The 27,470-nt window shown below is 36.6% G+C and overlaps 1 protein-coding gene and 1 long non-coding RNA gene across 5 annotated transcripts; one reads left to right on the forward strand and one right to left on the reverse strand.

Moving 5' to 3' along the window:
* The first annotated feature begins 5,283 nt into the window (after window positions 1-5,283).
* LOC143860667 (uncharacterized) lies at window positions 5,284-24,156 on the forward strand. 4 transcript variants are annotated; one of them, XR_013239775.1, is made up of 4 exons: window positions 5,284-5,352; window positions 9,286-9,494; window positions 13,610-13,676; window positions 21,573-24,156. It is a non-coding gene; the product is annotated as an uncharacterized LOC143860667 (long non-coding RNA). The 4 variants fall into 4 exon arrangements; XR_013239774.1 differs by lacking the exon at window positions 21,573-24,156 and adding an exon at window positions 18,132-19,843; XR_013239776.1 differs by lacking the exon at window positions 21,573-24,156 and adding an exon at window positions 13,875-14,338.
* On the reverse strand, window positions 8,369-26,001 carry LOC143860665 (Leucine-rich repeat protein kinase family protein). The gene is made up of 15 exons (XM_077371434.1): window positions 25,730-26,001; window positions 23,405-23,942; window positions 19,211-19,722; window positions 18,139-18,271; window positions 16,370-16,441; window positions 16,209-16,277; window positions 16,004-16,075; window positions 15,722-15,790; window positions 14,908-15,068; window positions 14,552-14,811; window positions 12,441-12,567; window positions 11,990-12,055; window positions 11,721-11,907; window positions 11,396-11,528; window positions 8,369-8,822 (listed from the first exon to the last, which is right to left on the reverse strand). Exons 1-15 carry the CDS (start codon window positions 25,794-25,796, stop codon window positions 8,499-8,501), a joined length of 2,790 nt encoding a protein of 929 aa, XP_077227549.1. The 5' UTR covers window positions 25,797-26,001; the 3' UTR covers window positions 8,369-8,498.
* Window positions 26,002-27,470: the final 1,469 nt, after the last annotated feature.

Here is a 27,470-nt window from a genome sequence, read left to right on the forward strand (position 1 = left end):
TAAAATTGAGTTCTACCGAGTTCAACATCGACAGATTTGACGGAAATGGCAGTTTCACCCTATGGCAGATGAGGGTGAAGGACATCCTAATTCAACAGGGCTTGGCTAAGGCTTTGAAGGAAAAGGATGAGAACCGGAGAAGATGACGGGTGCTGAGTGGGAAGACATAGAGTCGAAGGCGGTCAGCACGATTCGACTATGTCTAACAGATAGCGTTATGTCTAATGTTATGGAAGAAGAAGATGCACCCAAATTATGGGAGAAGGTAGAAAAGCTTTATATTTCAAAAAGCTTGGCCAACCGGTTGTATCTGAAGTGACAATTGTACGGGCTGAAGATGCAGGAAAGCGAAGATCTTCTGGAACACATCACGGTGTTCAATGGGCTAGTTGATCAGCTCCACAAGGTTGACAAAAGGTTGAAGAAAGAAGATAAGGCCCTATTACTTCTTACTTCACTTCCTGATTTGTATGACAACCTGGTGACGACTTTATTGTATGGTAAGGATACGATAAAATTGGAGGAAGTCACGACGTCGCTTTTATCGAATGAGATGCGGAAGAAACATATTCTTGGTGTAAGTGAAGAACAAGGGTTGGTTGTTCATGGTGGGAATCAAAGAGGAAGGTCGTCGGACAGGGAATTAGGAAAAGGCAGGTCAAGATCCAAAGTCGGCGGAAAGGGTGTGCAATATTACTGTTACAAAGAATATGGTCATATCAAGCGGGATTGTCCAAAGCGAACTGACCTGATGGACAATGGTGCTACGAATGTTGTGGTGGTGGCAACGAATGAACAGAGTAAAGTGTTTGGAGACGTTCTCACAATCTCCATAGGTAATTACACTTCTCCTCATGATGAGTGGATTCTAGATTCGGGGTGCTCTGTTCATGTATGCTACAGGAGGGAATATTTTGATACGTTCTAGGAGACAAAGACGGGTGTAGTGTCCTTGGATGAGGGGTCTACTTGTGACGTCACGGGAGTTGGGACGATGAAGATCAAGATGTTTGATGGAGTGGTTCGTACTTTGGGTGGTGTGGCGTATGTCCCAATGATGCAAAGGAATCTAGTATCTCCTGGCCAGTTGGACTCCAGGGGTTACAGGCATTCAGCTGCAGGTGAAGCCATGAAAATCACACGTGGTTGTATGGTTCTGATGAAAGGAGAGAAGTGTGGCGGATTGTATCGTCTGGTTGGGAACACGGTTACCAGTGTTTCTAAGATCTCGATGGCTAATTGGAAACGGAGTTGTAGCGCGTGCACACGTAGGGTGTCTTTCACAGTTGGTGCAGAGACGAGTTTCCAGTTTGCAAACGATGGTGAGAGGATAACAATACCTGTGTTGGGGAGGATGGATTGAGATCCCTCTCCAAGGTTGACTAGGTAAGTCAACGGGTTGGCAGCTACACATGTGCATTGGCAGTGTTGATCGAATCAGGAGGAGTCAGAACCAAGGTGATTCGAGGGTGTGTAGTTGGTACTTCGGAAGGCCAATGGTGGTTTGTGGTGACAACGGACCAGTAGCTAAAATCAACGGAAAAATCTTCAGGTGGCTGGAAAATAAGCCAAGGTGGAGATTGTTGGAAAGTTGCCTTATTTCCCACCCACCATAGGTGGCTTGGGTGGGAAGGCAAAAGCATGAAATAGAAACCTTTGTTTTAGGTTTTAGAAAACCTATATGTAAAAAGTGAGGCAAGAAAGGTCTTTTATCTTGTGGTGGAAACGGCAAGAGGAGATTAGGGGTGTGTTGGCTGCTCTAAGGAGAGTGAGCAAAAGAGAGAGAAAGGGAGAAATAGAAAGGGAGAAGAGATTTTTTCTTCTCGGGTTTTTCTCTTGGGTTCTTTTCGGATTTATCTCTCGGGTTGTCTCTTGTGTACGGTCTTGGATTTGAGAAGCAAGGAAAGGGCTGCGGGTTTGTGGGTTTGTGATTAATTCATTGTAATCCTTGTATTTTGTTTTTCTCACAGTGGAATATCATGTTTCTCGCCCGTGGAGTAGGCTTGGCCGAACCATGTAAAATCTCAGTGTTCATCTTGTGGCTTGATTTGTTTATTTTACTTTTCTGTTTAATTTGTGCACGATCGGATTGGTTTTGCCCGGCGGATTTTCTCAAAACATCACACTAGCATTTCGCATATGCACACTGCAGAAGGGGTCAAAAATATGGATGTTATGAAGGCGGCTCACGGCCAAGTCTTGTAAGCATTTTTTAAATGGCGCTGCTTACTTTATTGAAAACTTCTTTGGTTAGCGATTGTCAGCTTTGGAGTTGTAACTTTAACAAGGAAGTACTTTGGAATTGTAGCCAACATTAACGAGGAACTAGAAAAGTTTAAAATGAGCACAGGATTACTAAAATAAGGGAGTGAAATAGAAGTTTCCTTAGGCCTGTTCTGCACGGGGATAAGAAGCTACCCACAAGTTCATCATGGATTTGCAATTTATCCTTTGATACTGCCCACGAAGGTTTCGAAAGAGAAGGATTTTGAGCTCAAAAATCTATGTAATTGTAATACATTGAGCCTGTTGAAACTTCTTGTGTTCAACAGTACTAGTAGATGGGAGGATTGTAAAGTACTCTTTCATCCAATCATCTTATTTATTTGGCATAGAAGATAGCCATATCCCAACTGTAAATTACTCTTTTAGCATCCGACTTTCCTCTCTGTCTTTGTAAATAGAATGCGTTCAATCCAATTAGAGTAATGCAAACACAACCAAAACAGTAGAGCTTTCATAGTATTGTTGGGTATTGAAGCCCTACTTAATCTTAGGTCTTTTGATCCCCTGTTTTTTAGTCAATTCAATACTTTAGAAGTGATCTAAGTGCCTTCCAATAGACTTCCTTCCATAAGACTCAAGAACAAAGCTCCCACATGCAATTGCACGTGTCTGAGTAGTGTAAATGTAGGAATGAGAGCATCTAGATCATCGACTTTGTTATTTTAGATTGTCATGATCATAGAAACAGATTTAATCAAAATGATTTTCTAGATCTATTAGGAATTATACTAATCTAACCATGCAAATTACTAGAATACAAAACCGAGATTTAGAAAAGTTACCTCGATTGGTCACGATGGATGATCGTCTGGGCCGGATTGGCCCCTCTAGATGGTATGATCTTTGATGAGGAAGATCATCTTAAGGACAGTAAGATACCCTCAGATCCCTTAATGATCACTTTTTCAATGGGTAAATCTAGCAAATTCATAGTTGATCTCACCCATGAATCAAGATGTTTGATCTAAGAGCAATGATTTCCATCATAAAAATCTTACAGGCAGGAGAGATGAGGGGACATGTTTATGTAAGACATAGACCTATTGCCACTTGTATGGTGAATGGGTCTATGAATTTTGTTTTTCCATCACAAGTATGCCTACTGCATTTGATCCCACTTGCATTAGATGATTCGGGACTCTTGATCATGCAACATGAAAAGGGCTTCATAAAGATATCTTCAAGCAGTTGATTTTTGCTCCTTGCAATCTTGTGAGTTACCCTTACTATATTTTATTAAAATTGGGGCAGGGCTCGATGATCCAAATGGTCAAAGCATATAGTATGCAAACATTGAGTGAAAAGAAAAGAGAAAACAACCCAATTTTATTGCTCAAATAGGAACGTGGTCTAGTAAGTAAAATCGTAGCATTGGATTATGGTCACGTACGTTCATCAAGACTATTGTCTTGCTACACAATTTCAATCCGAAAAATGCCCATCTATTTGAGTCCCTAATAAATAATCCTAAGCCATCCCTTCATTGCCTGAAAATTGTCCATAGGAAAATGAAATTGGGACACACTTCATTCAAGGTCATTCCAAACACCCTTCATAATGTTACCACATCTAGGGGGTAGGGTATGTTTGCCACTTAATAAAAAGGACAATGGTTTTCTTGTAAAAAAAAGCTGTTATAATGTATGTTCAACATGTGGCAAAATATGGGTGGCTGTTAGGAACAACTGACACAGCTTGTCTTCATAGAAGCTCAAACAAAAGCAGATCTAATCAATCAATGGTTAAGATCATCCTCCAATCTATAATATGTAGGGGTGCAACTTAGGTCGGGTTGTATCGGATTGAGGCCCACCACAGCCTGACCTGAGATAGCATTCCCTCAACCCTAACCTTAACCAACATAAGCCTCCGGTCAAGGATGGTCACCCCTAACCCCCAACCCACCTCTAAATCTCTCAACCCTAACCCAACCCACCTCTAAATCTCTCAACCCTAACCCAACCCAGCTAACCTTCTTTCTTCTTTCTTTTTTTTTCCAAATCAGGTCGGGTTGAGTTGGGTTGGTTTGGGTTCACCTAGGGCCAAACAGAAAAAGACAAGAAAAAACATATCCCAAAGAAAATCAAGATAAAATTACATGACTGAGGTCGCGCTTGGGTCAAGGCATGGGTTGAACCAATCGGGTTCGGGTTGAGCCCGACCCAAGTTGCACTCCTATTAATATGATAGTTTTTGCTAGACCTGGCAAACGGGTGGTACGGGCCAGGTTTCACCCAACCCGTACAGGTCCGGGTGGTACGGGCCGGGTCCTAAATGACCCGGAATATTACGGGTCACAATTTGGTGAATCTGGACCCCACCCGTACAGGCCGAGTGGACCCGTGGGTCACCTGATTTCTTTTTTTCCTTTTTTTTGTTGTTTTTTTTCCCACACTATAATACGACGATCCAAACCGTCCATGTGATTGGCCATAACGTAAATAGTTGTGCCCAAAAAATCATTTCCATGGGATGATCCTAGAAGTCTGATCTATTGAGGAATTGCATATTATTATTTATGGAAACCTCTACAGATCGGAGGGCTAGGATCATCCTATTTAGTATTTATGGAAATGATTTTTGGGGCACAACCTGTTTAGTATTTACGTTGAGTTCCATCGCATGGACGGTTTAGATCATCCTATGATGTGGTCCGTACAATACTTTCTAAAAAATACAGGAATATAAGACCTTACAACATATAAAATCTCAATCATTTGGGTTTTTACGGTCACCCGCGGGTCCACCCGGCCTGACCCAGTTTTGACAGACCCGTACGGGCTGGGTCAAATTTCAACGGGTCACTAATTTCGTGACCCTGACCCGTAAATTACGGGTGGCCGGGTGAACCCGCGGGTCCGGGTCACTTATTGCGGGGTCTAATTTTTGCACAATGGGGCCCATTTCAACTTCCTCAATGGAAGAAGTGGATGTGGGCCCACTATGATCTATGGTGCTTACTAATTTACTATACTAGCCGAGGCCACAGAGAGTTAAATTCGAAAGAGAGGGGGCACAAAAACAAATGTCTCACTTTCTGGGGCAATCACCCCTCCAGGACTCCAGGTAAAAGATTTTTTCTTCTTCTTCTCACCACTCTCAATTAGGGCTTTGCACTAATTTTCTATTTCTCTGCCATTTTATTATGCTAAAATGAGAGATTGCATCCATGTTTCCATGTTGTAATGTCTCTCTCGCAACTCATCAGTAGATAGCAATGTTAATTTTAGTTTAAATCCCTGAAATATGAACTGATTTGGATTTTACATTTTGATTCTGTTGTTGTTGTTGTTGTTTTCCTTTTAGCTAGCAATGATGAAATAGTTTTGAGTGATTCTCAAGTCATAGAAATAGTAATGTATGTTTAACTGAACAGATGAACAAAAATTGGGTAGAATTTTTTCCAAATGCTCATGGAATGTAATTATTTTAATTTTGGACTAGTGAGAGCCTATGCGATGTGATCCCCATGGTGGAAGATAAAATTTGAAAAAAGAGGTTTTAAAAGGATTATATAAAATGGGAAAAATGAGGCAACAATGACAAAATGAAAAATACCCATAAACCCTAAACATAATTGCATATTAGCTGAACAAAGTAAAGGCACTGGTTAAAAATTCGTCGAGTTGACTCGGTGTCACCTTTGTCGAGTTCTTGTTTCAGTGAGTTTGGCCTCATTTAGACAATCTAAAACTTTTTTTAACTCGCCTGGGTTATATTAAATTGATCCTGTCAATCATTGACTTGTTCGAGCTGACTTGGTTTTACCTTGGCCGAGTTCTTATCCGAGTTCGAGTTTTTAAATAATTAGTAAAGAAACTAAAATCGTAATTATAATTTAGATGAAGAAAAATATACTGGTACAAAATAAGAAAATTAGTCAAGCAAGATAGAAATATTAGCTGAGCCTCATAATATATTTACTAGTTAGTAGTTATTTTGAAAACAGTGGCTTGCTAGAGGATAGTTTTTGAATGGAACTCTAGAGGCACAATATCTACAACTCTTTCTTCTGTTTCTTATTGGGTTTATCTCTTTTCCTGTATCTGATCCTCATGTAGGTGACATATGGAACCCTTGGAACCCTAGATGCGCAATATCTTCAACTCTTTTCTTCTCGTTCTTATTGGATTTATCGCTTTTCCTGAAGATGATCGTCGTGTAGGTGACATATGAAACATTTACTTTCACTCTAATGTCATTGCATTGGATTTAAAGAAGAGAGGGATCTTCCACCAATGATCATAAAACTTAAAGACTATATCGAAATTCTGCTCATCAGAGGATGCAACCATTTTACATACTTAATATGATGGAATTATGGAGATACTTAGTATGTTGAGAAGGACAACCGTATCCGAGGAGGAACTCCAACCAATGAACCTTACAATTATACTCGGTAGGGTCGAGTCCTCTAATGTGGGGGAGTATGATGGGGGGACCATCCAAGATGACATGAATAATCAAGCATTAGAAGATGAGGCTCATCATTAGTGTTAAAAGAGTTTTATTTAATTTTTAGTGTTATTTAAGTCTTTTAAGTCTTCCATCAAAATCACTTAAGTTCTTTGAGTTATGAGCATTTTAAATAGCCCCTACACATGTATTATGGGAATTTTAAGTTGGGAGCAAGTCTTTAAGTCATTCAAGGATATTTTGGCCCAAAAGTGTCAGGTTTATGTTTAGGGGTTTATAACTTTGTAGTTCTCTTCTTATACATGTATGTATGTATGTATAAGAGCCTGGGCACATTTTTCTTAATAATGATGATGTAACAATGGATGCGATGGATGGTTGAATATATGAAAATGATTGTTCTTTGCTGCTTGGCAAAATTGTGGGTGTGAAACTGTCATCCTCAAGGTCTGATGCCTTGATTTTATCCAAGGTGCGAAGCCTGGAACTTGAAAGCGATGCCTAAGGTATTCCTAGTGTGATTTGAGCATAATCTTTATCTTTATTGAGATTCAAAGAAAACTCTTGATTGGCTTCCTTGATATAAGTACCCTGTTTTTTCTTTACTTGAAATCTACTTTTTTCCTATTTTATCTCCTTTTTCCTTGGTTTTTCTATGCCAAAACAATATGTTGTTAACCAGAAATATTCTTTCCCTTTGCCTAAAAGCTTAAAACGTTAATTTGCCTTTTGTTTTACTTTTGCCCATCCCATGTCAGACTAGAGCTTGCGCCCCTTAATCTTGCCCACAACAGTTGCCTTCACATTCCCGGCATATGTCTGCACTTTCCGGGCACATGTCTGCACTTTCGCGGCATATGTCTGCAACCTTCTAAATATACCCTAAACCTAGTAGAAATAATTTTTCAATCTAATAACATATTTTAGAATCAAAATCCTAATTTTCACCCATCCTTTTCACCCCAAACGTTCCTTACATAGATCTGTCCTACATCATATCTGGTATCAAAGTGAAGTATTAGCCATACCTTCGATTATCTTACATCACTTAATAATATTTAGGGACATGCATATGAAACAGATAAGGTCGAGCCACCTCTTAAAGATGCCTATTCTTCCTCTCAGCTACCCCATTTTGTTGCGGGCTATCAATCCAGGTAGTTTGATGTAATCTACCATCGCAAAGAAGCTCGACATGGCTTGCGACTTGCTTGAGTAACTGAGTCAACTCAATTTGCTTGTAAGCCAATTAAAAAGTGGAGTGTTTGTCCCTAGTCAACATTACATGCGACTTTTACTTGAATTTGTACAATTTAGCCTAGCCAAGTTTTATTTTTTCTTTCCCAAGATGTTTTTCTTCTTCTTGGGGTTTTCGTATTGCTTCCTATCCTTTTTCATTTATTCCCACCTTTTCTTGTCAGTTCTGTTCCCTTTTTATAGTATTTATTTTTTCTTACATATTTGTATTTATTTTTAATTTATTAATGAATTAATTGGCCCAAGTCAAGGTAATAATGAGTCATTACTTGCTCACATCATTAAGTCAATTTGGCAGAGACACTTCACCAACTCATTGTTTTTCCGACCTTGGTTGCAACTCTTATGGCCCAAGATGCTGGTGATTGTGGTTTATTACCATTTTCTCCGACTTTTTGCAGTCCAAGAGTTATTTTTTCATTTAGATGAAAAGTAACCATCCATATAATTGAGATTGCAGTGTACACATTGACTAGGAGCAAGAGTCTCCTTGCACATCATAATAACAACATAAAATATTTTTCTAGAGAAGCCAAATATTACCTGGCAGATGGGAGAATACATTTGCTTAAAAAGTCAGAACTTACAATTTCAAGTGGGTTTGATGGTAACTTTATGTGTGAAGATTGCATTGAAGAAGAATCTGAAGATGTTTCATATGTTCCTCGACTCCCTTTCACAATCTTGATGGCGTCTTGAATGACAAGCAGTATTTCTTGCATTTTTGGCCTTGAAACTCCATGTGGCTCAACGCTTAGGATTGCAACTTCTGCAACCCTCCAGAGAGACTCGGTTTTTATGTTTCCTGCTAGAGAAGGATCTATGATACTTGCCACGTCTCCTTTACGGATCAAAGACCTTGCCTACGAAATAATATGCCCCATTCAATCATATTGAACAATCCTTTGCATTAATAGGTGTGATAAAATGTAAAAAGTATGGAATCTGTAATCTTTTTATTTTCAACTTGATGTTCCAAAGATTAAGTATTCGTCAGCATTTGAATCTAAAAATAAAAATAAAAATGAGTGCTAGCTATATTTCAGTATATTTCATCAATAAAATGAAACATTGTGATGGTTAAATGATAATGTTAGAAGACGATGAGTGTTTCTTGGCTGTATAAAATGTTGGAAATGGTTATGAATGAGGTACGTTAACGTGAATGGTACTGATAATTTTGATTTGATATTTCTACTTCATTCAAGACAATTTTTTGTGTTCTTTATATAAGCTAGAATTGGGAAACACGTACTTTTCTCACACTGGATCACAACATTCAATGAATAAATTGACAGAAACTTTAAGCAAGTTTATCTGGTGCAGAGGCTTCCCTAAAACAGTCGATACTGAAGACAAATATTAGGTGGAAGAACTATAAGGAAGAAAAAGAAAGGGGCCCCAGGTGGAGTCAAATTGCTGATGTCAGCATAATGTCAGCCTAAAACAAGATGTGTCAGCTGGGAGGTCTACGAAAGTCAAAAGAGATTAAAAAACTCTTCAGACCCTGTCTTATTTGAGTGGTGATTTGTATGGTAATCTACTAAGGATCTTAAGAGGGATTTTATTTGGGTTTTGAAAAAGTCCTATTTGAAATGCATTGTGTGCCATAGATGATGAATTTCTTGATTAACTACTCTGTTTTCGCTGGATTTTTCACAACTAGTATCATTTGCTTTAGTTTGTACACCTGGTTGTATTCTTCTTTCCTTTTGCTATTTCTGATCAAATGTCCTCCATCTGAAGTTAGGAGGAGGCTGAGCTCCCACAGGAAACTATTTTCCAAGCACTACTTTTTACTTTTTGAGTATTATTGAATTAAGTGGTTTGAAATTATACTCCTGTCATGAGAAGAAACAAGTTTTATTGTAACTTCTGGAAAGGTAGTTCGAGTCTTATTGTTTGACAAAGTTCAATTTTTCAAATTTTGTCAATATTAAATCCATCTAGTTAGTTAATTTTAGGTCTCTCCGGGCAGGAAGATGACTGTAAATTACTTGTACAGACTACTTGCATCATATCTTAGTTATACTCCAACTAAGAACCTAAGTATTTTTGCTGTGTACACACGCTTTCAAATTTTTATATGGTCGTCTTTTATAGTAAATGCGTATGCAACATAATGCATATTTGCCCTTGGTGTTTTGAATGGGATTTTATGTTTTACGAACTTTTAAAGTTTTGACCTAAGTATTTTTGCTGTGTACACACGCTTTCAAATTTTTATATGGTTCTCTTTTAGAGTAAATGCGTATGCAACATAATGCATATGTGCCTTGCTGTTTTGAATGAGATTTTAGGTTTTACGAACTTTTAAAGTTTTATTTCCTTATACTTCGTTATCAAAGTCATCGTAAGCAGCAAAGTTACATTTGAAATTTCTCTAGAAGAAGACTATTTTATAGAGTGGAAGGTCTACCATATCCTATGTACCCTAAAATAGCTATATGACAATACTTGATTTCCAATAAATGATCCATTTACTTGCCCTAATTCATTTTTTAACGTTTCATGCTTCAATTTTGGAAATCTGTAAACATGCAATGTGGTGTGGGTGTTTTTCCAGCCATCCATGTATTGTTAAATTTGGAATACAAGGGATCAAACTACATGGCAGAAGGACCCCAATTTTTTTTACCAGAACAAAAAAATTGGCATGCACATGCACGCACACAAGCATACACATAATATAATATAAGTTGAACAAACTCATGGCCCAACTTGAGTTGGGATCTATCTCTAAAAGGTCAATAGAATAGCTTCGAACATCTTTTTTCGTGTTTCGGTTATGCGGAAAAATCATAGAGGATGAGAACATCACCAACATGTGACATTTCCAATGCCAACTTTTAGGGGTGTATGGAGCACTGTATATGTATAAAAGATTTGTAATTTATGTAACATATGTGGCATAAAAAATCGTCATAAGCAAATTATTTAGGGGCATGACCTGGATTTAGTAAGGAGTCCAAGCTTGTAAACATATGTGTGTTGAAGTGTATGTTTATTTCTTGTGGGTACCATGCATTGCTGTTTGTTATTTTTTTGCTACAAGCCAATTTAATGTCCCTCAAGGTGACTATTTACCAATTTTCATTCTTATTGGATTTTTAATTCTTTACCCATAAGGAAGTTACATGTTTTCATTTTTGCCAATGCTAATTCTTGTCATCTTATTTAACCATCTGGGATATAACTTTGAAAGCCATTGACCTCCTTTTCTTGCATTGATTAGGGTTGGTTCAGAACTAATTTTCATCACAAAAATAAGGTGATTTCGCTTAAACTTTCACACTTGTTCTTCACAACAGATATGATGTGACTTCACCGCGAATTAAAAGTCAGGAGTGTGTTATAAGTAGCTGTGAGTGGTATATCATTCTGTAATTTGACTTTTCTGTATGTGAATAGACTGGAAAAAAATGCAAAAACATACCCAATGAACAATATTCCATTCGGCACCGTAGTCTTCTGTTGAAACAGGCTTTCTTCCAGAGATTAACTCTAGGAGAACAACCCCAAAACTATACACGTCACTCTTTTCTGTTAACTGTTGAGTTGCGTAGTACCTGAAAGAAATACTGTGATTAAGTGCATGATTTGAGAGAAAAAACTAAACGGATTTAATACATGACAATGACACTGGTGTTCAAGTTGGGGGAGGTCCCTGGCTCTAGTCCAGTTGTCAGGTTTCGGTCTTCCTGAACTTACTTATGTAACAAAAAGGGGAAAAACAATTATTGTTCAGGAAAAATGCTTACTCTGGATCAAGGTAGCCCACAGTTCCTCGGGCTACACTTGATATGTGGGTAAGATTTTCATCAGCCTGCCTTGAAAGCCCAAAATCCGACAGTTTTGCTCTCATAGTGATGTCTAAGAGAATATTGCTCGTCTTTACATCTCGGTGAATGATACTTGGGTTGCATCCACTGTGTAAATACTCAAGCCCTAAAAGTACCTTACATTGTGATTATGCCATGGAATACAAAAGTAATTTGTACACAAACAAGATAAAATTCTCACATCAAACCTTTAGCAGCATCTTCTGCGATTTGGAGACGGGATAGCCAGTCCAAGCTTTTTTGGTTAACAGAATCTGATCAGTAGATTATGTTTTAGTTTTGGATAGAAATCCTTTGAACTTGTTAAAGTATAAAAGATTATATAACTCCAACTCCAACGGCTTAATCTTTCGGAGTAATTGGTTGTTTCATATGGTATCAGAACAAAGGTCCTGTGTTCAAAACTCCTTGATATTAAAAATCCACATGTAATGGGCAACCCAAAAGAGAGGTCACATGTGCCACGTGTAGGCCAACCCTAAAAAGAGGGGCCACATTTGAGGGGGAGTATTAAAGTATAAAAGATTAAATAACTCCAACTCCAATGGCTTAAGCTTTTGGAGTAATTGGTTGTTTCACAGAACTGAAGCTGAAAAATAGAAAATGACGTAGCTTTGCACTAATAGCTTGTGGTTATACCATGTATATGATCCCGCAAAGTTCCATTGTGCATATACTCATAAACTAAAATTCGTTGAGATCCTTCCTCACAATAGCCAATAAGCGCGACCAAGTTCCTATGATGAATTCTTGATAAGAGTGCAACCTGAAATTGTATGCCATGACTAACAAGTTATGATAGCAATACCTCCGACAGTTAATTGCTTTGTAACTTCTTAAAATTCAGTCCTGCAATACATTTTCAAAGCTCATGTGGTTTTTTTATTAATTTTTATGTTTAATAAAATAGATATTTGTTAAACTGTGACAAGTTATCCGTATTCTGCTGTAAAAATCTTATTATTCCATGTGTTACCTGTGCACTTGAAAATAGGAGGCATACTCTTGCCAACCACCTGCCAAGAATCTTTCTTCTTTTAAATGGTAACAATTACTAATAATAAAAACCCCAGCTTATGGGAAGAGCACCAAGACCGAGATGGCCTTGAGCAGAAAAGCAAGAACTGTCAAAGGGATAGCCAAAAAACTTCATAATAAATCCAATATAGGGAGGCATGCAACTTTGTACTACAACCAAAAAATATTTTTATCTTTGACATTCATAGCTGTTAAAGTATAAAAGATAAATAACTCCTTTCTCCAACAGCTTAAGCTTCTGGAGAAGTTGGTAAGTTAACATGGTATCAGAGCCAAAGGTCTTGAGTTCAAACCTTCCGGATAGCAAAAATCCACATGTGATGGTCGGCCCAAAGTGGGACCACATGTGCCACGTGTTTGCGAAGTGGGCCACATGTGCGGGGGAGTGTTAAAGTTTAAAAGATAAATAACTCCTTTCTCCAACAGCTTAAGCTTCTGGAGAAGTTGGTAAGTTAACAATAGCAATAACTAGGAATTTTTTCAATTAGATTTTTTTTTTACCTTGTTTATAGAACTGAGATGTGATTTTTATTGACAATAATTAACACAAGTGCTTCCTATGATAATAATTCAGTAGATATTTCCTTTAGCCTTCAATTGTAACTTGTAGGGTACAGAGAAGACAAATTTGCTTCTCATGTATTGTTAAAAAATAGAGCCATACTCTGTGTATCCTTAACAGAATTAGTGACACTGATTGCTAAATTCGAACATTTTAAGACTGATTACTTACCGCTAGTAATAGATATTGATAATTGGTTTTCTTCCAGGTGAGAAGGGTAAAGCGATAAATACCGATAAAAGGCCTGTCAATGAAGCTACCTCATTCATAAATTGGTGAGTTTCATGCTTGGATGCATTGTTTTGAAAATCTTATAATTCACAATTCAAATCTTATGATTCAAATAAAATCTTCTGCCTTTCGATTTGAATTCCATGATTGCATCTTAATTTGTATGAATCTCTTGTGATTTTTTATTGAATCTTATGATTTGATCGTAAATCATATGATTCATCCGATTTATCATAATTAAGTTTTGTAGCGAAGAAAATAAGACTTTATTTCGAAAGGCCTCTTTTCCCTTTTGCATTTGAAGAAGCCTTAAAAAATCCTCCCATGAGAATGAAGAAGATATAGAAGGAGGGGTTTCAGCAAGTAGAACTGCTTGAACCAGTCCAACACAATGCATGTGCTAGAGGGCATTATTGACATCGAGGAGAGAGACGACTATAATTAGGACAACATGGAGGACTTCCCAGTTTTTTATAATTGATATATGTCATTTGGTGTTTGAGACTTTGAGAAATTATATGATATTGTGTGATTGTGTATTGTATTATTTTTAAGATTTATCCAATATGCATGGGTTTGGATGGGAAATAGATGATTAGGATGTGACAACTGACAAGTTTGTTATTCGTATTATGATATTGAATAACTAATCATGGTAGTTTCTATTTAAATTAATGGATTTGGATGGAAAATGAATAATTGGCTATTTTATTATTTTCTAACTTTGTTTATGATTTTGTTTGATACGTGTGTGTGTGTGTGTGTGTGTCTATTTTTGAATGAATCTTACGATTTACGATACAATTTATGATCCGATATGATTCGACCCCATTACAGTTTACGATTCGATTCCTATTTTCAAAACATTGCTTGGATGTACAGTGCTACATGCCACTAAAAGGCCTTAGGATGAAGTTACCTCATTAACAAATTGGTGAGTTCCATGGTTAGATGCCTCAGCCAAGATCTTAACTGCTACTTCCTTCCCATCTTTCATTTTTCCATAAAAAACAGGTCCAAAGCTTCCTTTTCCAATTTTCTTAGAGAACTTTTGAGTTGCTTCCTCGAGCTCAGTGAGTGTGATATAAGCGACATCTGGCCCTTCATCTATAAACATTGATCCACCCCTCACAAGAGAATAGGTACTTTTAGGTCTGGATGTGATGCGCAAAGAATCACCTGATGGACACAGGTAGTGTTATAGAAAATGTCAATCTGGTGGGTTATTATGAGATACATAATAGATGTGTGGAGTGCATGTATGTCTGCCCTTACTTTTCCCTTGTAATGGCTTTCTTCGAAGATACTGAAACAGTAACAAACTTCCTAAGAGCAGGACCGCAAAAATAGTAAATGCTCCAACTGAAGTGGCAACTATCAACTTTGATTTCTTCTGATGTTGCCCCATTCGAATTAGTCCAGGATTCCCATCATATCTGCAATGAAAATAATTTAGCTGTTATTCAATTATATTTTATAATAGAATGGACGAACAGAGACATTTCTCTCATTATTTTCTCTGTGTGTTCACATATTTGTGATAGAATTTCTGAAGACAATATTTTCTGTATAGTTAATGGAAAATATTCCCCTATGGTATGTCTGATTATTGTTGAAAGAGTTTTCTCTTTGAAGACATGCAATTCAAATTTGTGCTTTTCATTTTATACCATCCAGATGTGTTAGCTAGAAATACTCTTTTGTTTGTGAAGCTGCTTTTTTAAAGAGTGTATTCATCTGGGATATGCTTGAGCTTCTCAACCTGTGTATATACTAGTTGACTCTGCATGACATGGTCGAGTACTCAGTTATGCAGCGTAGTACTCGGTTGACGCGGTCATAACTTGGGAGAGTCAAAGGAGTTCTGATTGGCATTGAAGGGCAAAACACAGACTCGGCCAAGAAAGCAGCTGTTGTAAAATGGAGCCGACTTGGGGGAGTCCACGATGACACAGGTGGTTTTTGAAACCATGGATTGAACACTTAGCTCATGCCTCCCCGTCTCTAAAAACACTAGCAGGGCCAAAACCAAGTCCAAGTTTGAAAACAGGGATTTTCATTAACACAACCTGCACAAATGAATACTTACATGAATACCAAATTTCCGGATAACAATGCTGAAGGTATTTCCCCACTTAATGAGTTGTTCTGGATGTACCTGAGGCATAAATATTCAAGTCCAGTTATCCCATAGAAGTCATATGTAGTTTAGGAGAACATTTAGGATGAGAATCAGAAATAGATAAACATAGCTGTAACAGCAGAATGGAATATATTGTTCTCCCTAAAATGTTTTCTGTATGGTATATTGGATGTTCTAAAACCAAAAAAAATGATTTGGTAGAGGTTCACGATCCGAGTTATTACATACAATTCTCGTAAGTTCGGCAAATCACCCAAGTAAGAAGGTAATTGACCAGTCAGTCTGTTGTTCTCTAGATGCCTGCACATTTACAAACCAACCATAAGAAAAGAGTCACATCCCCAAATTTCTTAAAACTTCTGAAATATAAATAATGGGTAAAAAAATATTCAAAAAATAATAATGATAATAATAATAATGGGTAACAACTTACACAGCAGTCAAACTGATGAGATTGCTCATGTCTGGGATGGAGCCAGTCAAGGAATTACCGTCCAACCACCTAAGGAATAAAAAACAGTAGACGGGCCATAAGTTACCATTGAGGAAAAAGTCAATAGTAAACATCATTAGGAGCTTGATAACATAACTTACAACTCTGTTAAGCCCTCCATCTGATTTAATATTTGTGGCAGCTTACCCCTCAAATTCTTTCCAGACAAAATGCTGTTTAAAAAGTTAGCAGAATTCCACAGTTAGCCTTGGATCACACTCTTTCCTCTTTCAAATATACTGTAGAGATAAGAGAATAGTCTCAAATTACATTCAATTGTAGGTGCTGTTTGGATCCTTCAGAATTTTTAAAGCAATTGGAAATTGGGAATACCCTTGAGCTTTTCAATTGAAAGTATTTCCCACAATCTCAGTTGGTTAACCACAGATAAAGTCATGGGCATAATTTATGGAGGCTAAACGTGGTTGTAATTTATTGCTAGAAGTTCTAACTGAAGGTTGTAATTTATGGAGCCTAAATGTGGAAGCACTATATCGACTTCATAGAAAGAACATAATAGTACATTTTTTAGACATAAAGATGAGGATGTATTTGGTCTCAGAAGAACAAGTTGTGAACAAGATTTAACATGGGTGACAATTAAATTGCAGCTTAGAAGAGTTTTTAACTACTGTCATGCATCTTTTGTTGGAAATTGTGAAGTTTGGATGCTGGAATAAGAATTTGTCTTTTCTCTTTTGGATTTGATGCTCAAACCCTTGTGTAATTTGATGCTAGTCTACTAGCAATTTCTTCAAGTTCTACTTTTTTTTTTTGGTCTATCAAATCCAATTGCTGGAAGTTCGCTTCTATTTTTCAACTATTTTTTTCTTTTTCTTTTTTATCTTTTCATTTCCCTTTTCCTGTGCCAATTTATAAAGGCTATAGTGCAGTATACTTAGAATTTGCTACCATATTGTGTGTTTTTTTTATCATTAAGAATTAGCCACGGATTTAGAAGTGTAGCGTTAAGAAATGTTGTTGCTGTCCCAAGTACTCCTACTGTTTAAATATATGTGTTGGCTCCAAGTGGTGGGCTAGTTTTATATATAAGATAAAAGAGTACTTATTTTGCATGGGCTTAGTCATTCACCTTGAGACGCATTCAACACTATGATGATTCCTTCACACTATGTGATGGGGATCGTAGACGTTCCTTGCGGGTTTATTCTAGGCGGGGCCACACTCATAGCCCCCGTAGGAATCTTTTTATTGTTCTTAGGGTTATTTTATTGTTCGTAGGGATATTTTGGGGATTATTTGGTATTATTAGGGTTATTTTAGTCTTTATTGCTTTTTATGGTATTTTAGTCTTTTAGGGATTCTTAAATGCCTATTCATAGTCCAATTTACAGCTTTTTTGTCACTCTTGGATGATTATTTAAGTTGAATATAGATTTGAGTGCTTCTTTCTTCCCCAACTTCTCCTCTTCTATTAAACAATTATGAACTTCTATGATATAATTGATAGAATACATATATCTATGACTGAATCCATGTTGTGTTTTTTTTTTTTTTTTTGAAATTGCTATATGCTTAAGAATCCTAATAACCCCCAAAAAACTTTTTAGTTATGCGTGAAGTTGACACCTTCAGACACAAGTTTTTCATTAGTCATCTCAGCTGCAATCAATTCGTCTGATATGTTTTGAACAGATTTTTAAGTAATAAAATAACAAAGTATTTGATGGTCCAAAAAAAATCTTTTCATGAGGAACCTGTAGAAGCTAACTTGCATTTTATAATAAAAGAATGTTGATTAAAATTTAACCATCAATGGTCACAACAATGTGAAATATTTGACATGATACTGTGAATTTATTTCCATGAATGATAAAATTATAACTAAAATAATGCATGCAGGGATTACATTTTTATTATCCTGGGCGGTGTGCTGGAGCTGCAACTCACCCACACCCAGTGAGCTGGGATACAAGGATCGCCATAGTCATCATTCCAATCACTTTGAGCAGACATTGATCGGAGAGCATCCAGAACAATAGCTTCCAAATGAGAACACTATTCATTAGCTCGTAAAGGAAAAACTTGTCTCAACTTAGCAGTTTATACTTTATATAGGACCAAGGTTCTGAAAATCGGAATCGAATTGTAAATCGTAAGAGGGGTCGAATCTTAGATCGAATCGTAAATCGTAAGATTTTTTCAGAGTTATATATAAAAACAGAAAAAATTATTAGAAAATATAAAAAATTTTAAAATAAGAATAAATTGAATAATTATCTATTTTCCATTCAAAACCATTAAATTAAATATAAAATTTCACGATTAGTAATCCTATACAATAGCATGAAATGCTTGTTAACAAATTGGCAGAAGTAAAATTAACCATTCATCACCAAAATCAATTCATTCTCTATAATGATCTAAACTAATAGTAACAGTAACAGCAGTAACATAAAAGAACACGCAGAGCATCAGAGCCAAGTTTTCATCAGATGAAAAAAATAGAATATATTCATTCCTTCCAAAAAAGCCAGACACTAACAGGGTTGTAAAATAAACTAACAGTAACAGTAACATAAACTGATTATTAGAAAGATTTTTGGACTTGCTTTGAACTAACACTAACAGTAACAGTAAAATATACTAACAGTAACAGTAACAGAAACAAGAAAAAATTGATTTTGTGAATCAATTTTGAGCTCAAAACTGATTATTAGAAAGATTTTGTGAATCAATTCTGAGCTCCAAACTGATTATTAGACTCAAAATTAAGGCTCTGTTTGTTTTGGATTTTGAGAACCGATTGTGAGTCCAAAAACATTATTAGACCCAATGCTAAACATAAATTTGGGTCCAATAATCAGTTTTCGACTTGGAATCCGAAATCGGAAATCGTACGATTTTCAAAACACTGTATAGGACCAAATATGATAAGAGCTGAACTAAGTAGCTTCAGGAAGTGGTTCATATTAACTTACCATCTCGGCTATCCGTCTTTGAGACAATCTGTACATATTTACTGATCTCAATTGCATTTAAGAGTGGCCCACGAATAGAATCCTGAGTCTTCAAAAATGAAAATGATAAAACAAAATCTAATGAAACATTCATGTAGCTGGGCTCATAAAGCGTGTAACTCCCATTAGCATTTTCCACAATATTGACCACAGCATTGCTATACCCAGGTACATAAGGCTGCTTTATCAAAAACTTTCGAGTCTCATTTATGCCTAGATCTTCAATTTCAGCCAAATATGCATAAGCTCTTGCATTAGCGGGGAAGCCTTCAAGATTTAACCTGTAGGTGAGGCTTCCTTTAGTGCCAACTACAGCAGTTTGCATTACTTTAACTGGTGGGAATTCTCGTGTGTCTGCCTTTATGTTCTTAGAAGTACTGATTCGTTTTGTTCCAGGGGCCACTCCTACAAGAAAATTTGGCCGTTTATCTAGATCAGATTCCCATATTCGGTCATAAGGGTCGTCTGGATACCTGTTACAAATGAAAAGTAATTAGGATATACATGCTGATTGTGAGTTTGTAATCTATGTTTTTTAAGATATGCTGTAAATAATGTAAATTAGGAGATAGGAAACCAGTCATTATTATTATTTATCTGATCACTGTGTTGACTACTAGATATCTTAAGCAGTTTTTTTTTTTTTTTGGAAATGATAGGGTATCTTAAGCGATTTGTGACCATGATCTCTAGATGTTCTCCAACCAAACAATATTTATTGCTCATTGGTGCTTATCCTTCTACGTAATGCCTAGGGTCAAGAGCATCAGTTGATGCCTACGAGTTACGGATAAATATCAATAGATGAAAATTTTTATTTGCTTATGGGAAAGGCAGAGCAGAGTGAAATGTTTTTCCTGCTTGCATATCAAGTACATATTTATTAAAAGAAACTATCATTGAGATGAACCAAATTATTCTGATTAGTGCGTGGATATGGAATTTAAAAATAGCTTTGGTACGACAGTGGTAATGGCTTTGGGTGATGTTTTACAGAACTATTTAACGTTTTACTTTTTGACCATTTCTTATCACTTTCTAGATCCTTTCACAATAAGTGCAATCAAGGAAGACTAGCATTTTGTTCCTATAAGAAATAACTGTTATAAGGGTTATTTCTTACAGTCCCAGTGATTGATCAAAAAGATGAGATTTATAGATAATTTGAATTTGTTGAGATTAGAACGAATTTGTTTTTTGTTTTTTTTATATGATGTTTCAGCGATTAGTTTTATGGGTTATAATGTGTGTTATGAATTATGATAGGGCCCATTTTCATTGATGACATAATTATAATTCTAGTGTGAACACAAGATCTAAGGTTTTCCCATTGATTATCTTATGAAGTTCTTTGTGGGTGTCTGCTACTAGAGGGTTTCATCTCTTGGTAATAGGTCAAGTGACCTAGACAGATTGATGTTGCATGTAAGTGGTGTTGCCTAGTTTTTAGAGTTATTATGTTGCTTGTGTGGGCTATAGATTGTGTGCTATTCATATTCATCGAATTTGACTTTGTGTAGCTTTTATGTTGTTTGCGTGGCTTGAATAATGGCCTTCTTTGCTCGTGTGGTTTGCATGATCCAACTGCTGCCTCATTTGTGTGGATCTATTGCTGTGGTGCGAGTATTAGAGTGCTACCATGTTCATGAACTTTGATGTTGTGGCCCTACCCTATTGTGTTTAATGCCCACTTTTTTTTGTGATCTCCCTATTGTCTTATATGTGCAGAGATCTCCCTACTGTCTTATTGGTTACTATCTTCCCTGTGAATTTGAAAGGTTGTTGCCCTAATAGTGTGATCTACATGCTATATTATTGTTCAAAACAGTTGCATCCCTATTCATGATTTACACTCTTGAGCGAAAGTAAACCTAGCATTATGCATATGTCGGGAATCAGGAGAAGGTTCAGATTAATCTGATAGTAGATATGAGGACATGGGACCACAAGTCAATGCCAAATTGATATTCCTAGACTCAATAATGAAAGTATGGGACACCATTAAGGAGCCTTACTCATTCTATGAAAATATTTCTTGTTACGTTTGAACTGTTCAAGAATAGTTCCATGTTGCAGCAGGGAGGTATGTGGGAGGAGCTGAGTGTGTATCAGCGCTTGTCTAATGATTTAAAATTGTTGAAGAGACAGAGTGGAGTTTAGAAATTCCTCTCTGGTATAAACCCTGAGTGTCACTCAATTCGTGGATAGTTTTTTGCTAGTAAAGATATTCTCTTACTAACATTGTACTGTCAACTTCCGCACATTTGAGTGTCATCAGCTTCCAATGGAAATGTTGATGATGGATCTACTTTGATGATTTCAGCGATGGTGACATTGGTAGAGGTCGAGGTGGTTCCTTTGGCAGAGGTCGTGGAGGCTACAATTCAAAGGGTGGTCATAATAGAGACATGTTTTTGGGTACTAAACCATTTGATACTCCTATGGATACAGACACAAAGCTATTACGAGATCAAGGAGAGTTCTTTGAGGATCTGAGCATATATGGATGGCTTGTTTGGAAACTTATTTATCTGACTATCACTCGTCCTAACATTTGCTTTTACTGTTAGTGTGTTAAGTCAGTTTATGCATTTACGCAGAGTTTGTCATTATAAAGAAGTATTAGGTGCATCTTATAGTATCTTAAAAGTGCTCTGAGTAAAAGGGATTATTTTTAAGCGTAAAAGTTGCTTGAGTATTGTGAATAATTCTGATACTGAATGGGCTTCATCTCCCTCTAATAGAAGGTCTACAGCTGAGTATTGCACCTTCATTGGAGGAAACTTGGTAAACTAGAAAAGTAAGAAGCAAAGTGTGGTTGCTAGATCAAGTGTAGAGGCTAATCACACAGTGACATTTGTTGATTTATTGTGATTGAAAAATCTTACATCGGAGGTGGGTTATAAGGTTGTCAAACCTATGAGATCTATTTTGACATCCAGGTGGCAAGCAACTCAGTTTATCATGAAATGACCAAACATGTTGATTGCCAGGTTATTTGTGAAAAGATCTCAAGTAAACAGATATCCGCTCCATATGTGCATGGATGATATTATGCTCCAGTTTGAGCGCGCAGGGGGGTGTTGAGATTAGAATGTGTTTTTAGTGGTTTGTTTGATATTCTAGTGAAATTTTATGGGTCGTGATGTGGGTTATGAGCTTATGATAGGATCCATTTCATTAATGGCATTATTGTAATTCTTGTTTTCAACCCCTTTTTGTATATAAAGGTATGGATTTTGTGTGTGGAAGTGTAACAAATCCGACAACATGTTTCATTCTTCTCTCCTTCCTTTTGATCCTCATCTCTTCTTTCCATTCTACTTCTTGGCTGATCTTCCCCAAGACATCCTTTTCTTTTACTTTTAACAAAAATGTTGAATGCATCGGGGAGTCTTAATTGATGGGAAATGGAACCCATATACTACTCTTAAGTCTTAACCTATGTCGATTCTGATTGGGATGGTACTCTCACAATTTTTGGTGCAAAATTCTTGTCCTTCTAGATCATCGCGACTATTGTAAGGATTAAAACTTTGTAGACCAATGATGCCTGGCATGAAGTTGTTTGGGTCCGTAATATCTTGATCTACAAGCTCAGGACATACTCTTTCACTCCATCCTGTGTTGCCAAAACAATCATTGTCTAGTTCGCCGCAAGTTATGTTTTCTCGAGGCCTTCGACATGTTGAGGCACATTGTTACTTCGTTCTAGAGATGTTTATTGACTAAAATTTCCACATTTTGACTCAACAATAGACATCAGATTTATTTCCCATAATCACTGAAGGTTACCTACATACATGCATACATATGTATATTTATCAAGAGATACTGCTCCAGTTTAAGGCATTTTCTAGTGAATTATGCCTCATTAATGTTATTCTTGTATTTATTTATTAATTAGGCAGGATTAGAAACTTTCTTAATTGGTTTTCAATTAAAAAATTCTGTTTGTATTATCTATTTTTTGTTATAGCATAGAGAAACTACAGAATTTCTGAACAGCCCAGACATTCCCTTACAATCATCTCTATAGATATAAAGATTATAAGCTTAAAAGATGGACAGAAAATTACCTGTATGTGACAGCTCAGATACCATAACTAGTATTATCATACGCATTAAGACATAGACTGAAAAGAGTGCACGTACCTTATGGCGTCGTTACTTAGAGCACCGAAATTTATCCTTGCGGCAACCGTCAGGTAAAAACCATCCTCATAATCAGTAGCATACATTGAAAGATTTAAGGGCCGAAGCTCAAGAGTAGATATGAAAGGAGAACTTGTTGATGCACAACATAAGCACACATCAATGGAAGTTGAGGGTGCCCTAATGATCATCTCCTCAATATAAATTCTTGAACCATCAGTAATCATTATGGTGGACCACATAGTACTATCCAAGTAGAGATGGAAAGTGGGGTATGGATCTCCATTGTTAGGATTTCCATACTGAAATGTTGCTCTGACAAGGTATCGCCTTCTCTCTATTGTACTTATAGAATAACAGTACTTTTTAGTGTCTGCTGGGAAGTATCTGTGTTTCATATATTGCTGTCTGTTTTCATTTGGAACCTTGACTTCTGCCACCTTACCATGTTTAATGAACACATCATCTGAAACCCATGTTAATCCAGTACTTGGGTCAATGTAACTGCCTGTACCTCCACAATCTATACTGATAAGATCTGCACATTAAAGTAGCATCAGCTAAATATTTTACTGTCATAAGATTGTAAAATGCAAAATCTATCTATCAGTGCAGAAAGGATAACCTTTTTCGCATTAGTGCCACTGCAATCTGGTAAACATGTTATGTTTTACTATTAGGCTGTGTTTCTGTCAATGTAAATTGGGCGTAAAACAAATTTTAAGCTCATTTTTAAGTTCAAAATTGGGCATAAAATTTGTTTTACGCCCACTTACGTTGAAAGAAACGGAGCTTTCAGAAATGGAGAATGACACTAGTGGCATGGGAAAATATATTGTCAATACTGAAGTGATACTGCATGCTTATTTTGGAAGAAAACTAGAGTAGAAATGTAATGAGTAAAGATGTGATCTCTTCACTTTAGTAAAATTTGACTTGGAAGTGTTCTCTAGTTATCAGTCATTCCAAAATTCAATATTTTATCAATTGCAAATTATTCAATCAACTTGTTAAGCATGGATGTTACCTTGGCCGTGCTCTCTCATTTTACTTGAACTATATCTTAAATGCATGTACTTGAACTATCTTAAGTACATATGTTCTCTATCTAGTAGTACTACCTTTTCATTATTGCTTGTCATGGTTTGACCCCACAAGGATGAAGTTTTCATGACATCTATTGTATATTTCTTTTCATGAGCATTTCCTGCATCATCCATTCCTTTTAAAATTTGTCCCTTCTCTTCTTACTGGAAAATTATTAGGGGTGCAACTCGGGTCGGGTTGTGTCGAGTTGAGGCCAACCCGAGGAACCCATTTTTCCAACCCGAACCAAACCTGACTTCAACCCGAGTTGTTTTTAAGCTTAAAAAATAAAAAATTGTAAAAAAATGCCGGGTTTCACTCGGATCGGGTTGCCAAATCCTCAACCCGAACCCAACCCAGCTTAAAAAATAAAAAATTATAAAAAAATGTCAGGTTTCACTCAGGTCAGGTTGCCAAATCCTCAACCCGAACGCAACCCAGGTTGGGAAAAGTCAACCAAGACCCCAACCCCAACCCGACTTGAACTCAACACGGCCCGACCTTTTTTTTTGTAGCATATTCTTCCATATTCTAAATTATATTTCCAGTTTCATTGATTGTGTTTATCTTGTATCGATTTATTATTAGGACATGTTTGGCTAGACTGAAATTTCGTATCCTATTTTTTTTCCTGTAAATCAATTCTTCCAATGTTTGGCAACCCTTTTTTTTTCTGGAAAAAAAAATCATCAATTTTTTTTTTTTTTTTAAATACATGCTATAGCTTTCTTTTTCCCCCCGATGGAGCTTTTAGGTTCTGTTTCTTTTGGCGTAAAATGGGCATAAAACCAATTTTACCCCCATTTTTGCACTTAAAAAAGGGCGTAAAATTTATTTTGCACCCATTTTCCATCGAAAGAAACAGAGCATAAACAATGATAAATTTTGCAGTGCCACCAAACATAATTTAAAAGAAGAAATGTGCCGTTGATGAAAATTCTGCCCTTTTTTTTTTTTTTTTTTGCATTAAACCACAGCTATGTCACTGATCCCAAGCTTAAAATGTGTTAATATTCATTGTCTACTTCATTACTGATCATTCTTTCATCACAAACTTCTCATTCATCTGAGTTTGATTTTATTTTAGCCAATTAAATGATATTATCTGGGTAATTCATCAAACCTTACATCCTGGAAAGGAAATTACGAAAATTCAGTTTGTAAACACTGCCAGTTTCAGTGTAGAGATATTTAAGTATCAAAGGTTGGTAAAGAAATCATCAGACTGAAAAAACATACCTTTGACTTGGGAAAAAGCAGGAGTTAAGAGTAGAATTAAAACCAGCAGAGAAGATGAGAGATCCATGGAAAGCTAAGAAGGATAAACACTGTTGTATCACTTGTGATTGTAAAACATCTCAGCCCAAAAAACAATGTAACTGTCATGAGATTAAGGATCTGATCATTCTCCACTCATATTTTTACTTTTTGATGAATGAGTTGTAGATACAATGTGCCTTCACGGGTCCCTTTTCATCTTGGAATCTGCTTTTTCCTAAGGAAAGTCTTTCAAGGACCATTTTCTATCACCTTTTGAATTTATAAAGGCAAATGCCAACTAGCAAGAACAAATTAAGAGAAATTTACTTTCTCACTTTTCAACATTTACTTGGGTAAATGATCCCGTGTACGTCGTATGCACCATAGAATCAAAGTATGCACTCATCACCACCGTTGGATTGTAAATTGCGATCAGGATTGGGTGTCCACAGCCTACTCATGTGGGGCACATTAGCAAATGGTGGGCCACTTTCTTAATCATCATCTGATTGTGCTTAGGAGTGTGAATTGATCTACTTCTGATCGGGTCCGCCTATGTCTTTGTTGCGATCCATTCGGATTCTTTTCGGAGTGCTTTTCAGATATGGATCCTTTTAGGAGAGCTTTTCATATCCTACTTTCTGAGTCTATGTCACGATCCATTTTGAAGCGGATAGTTTATCCGAGTGCCCTAGGGCTTACTTACATTGTACACAGTTAGGACTTAAGGTTAGGGGGAGGGAAGAGAGAAGAAACTTAAGAGAGGAGAATCATCATATTGCGAGAAAATAAAATGTTGTTTGTCGTCTTGAGTAGGGTTCTTAAATGTTACAAAAAATTCTCCTTGTGGTATTTGAGCACATTGGCACCCTCCATTCAAATCTATGACGTTCTATCGTGACCACATCTAGGGCGCCTCCATTGGTGCCCTTGGGTCTGGTTTATTAGCCTTTTGAATTCCTCCCAAATCAGAAGGAAAGTGAAAGTAAATAGGATTTTTACTTCTACTTTCTTGTTACTTGGAAAATGATGTCATTTCACTTTCCTTGTAGTCAGTGTCCATCCAAAGAGATGGGTGCACTTGCTTGTACTTTTGCTGCACTTATTTTTTTCGTGGGAAAATTCGGAGTAAGAGGCTCTCCGTGTGTAAATTGAAAACAAAAGTAGAAGACACCGTATTTTAAATCCCTGTATTCTCTCACCCACTGTTTTAAATTAAACCAAAAGTAGAAGACACTGTATTTTTAAGTCTCTGTATACTCTTACCCATGGTTTTAGATTTCAACCGGAAATCTGAAATTTCGGATTTCGGTCGACCGAAATCAGTAGTACCGGAAACGGTCGTTTATTTCAACCGAAATTTCAGACTAATTTAAGGGATTTCACCCAAAAATCTCGATTTTTTATAATTAAGAGTTTTGTTAACGAGTGCCCTTAGGGTACTGGTTAAGCATCATTTAATGACCATTGGGAACATGATTTTACACGTACTTTTATACTTTTAAACCCGTTTTGAAATTTTTCTCATCAAAGTATATGTTAAATCATGTTCCCAATGGTCATTAAATGATTGTTAACCTGTGCCGACACTCATTAACCAAACCCATTATTTAATATTATCCAAAATTTTGGCCAAAGTTTGGGTAATTTTGGTTGAAATTCTCTACGAGATAAAATAGTCGTTAATTTTATTTTGGCGGAAACCGAATTTGAAACCATG

This window comes from Tasmannia lanceolata, unplaced genomic scaffold (genome assembly GCF_043159265.1).
Source record: "Tasmannia lanceolata isolate RefF3 unplaced genomic scaffold, GAP_Taslan_0.1 ptg000037l, whole genome shotgun sequence".
NCBI classification, from domain to species: domain Eukaryota; kingdom Viridiplantae; phylum Streptophyta; class Magnoliopsida; order Canellales; family Winteraceae; genus Tasmannia; species Tasmannia lanceolata.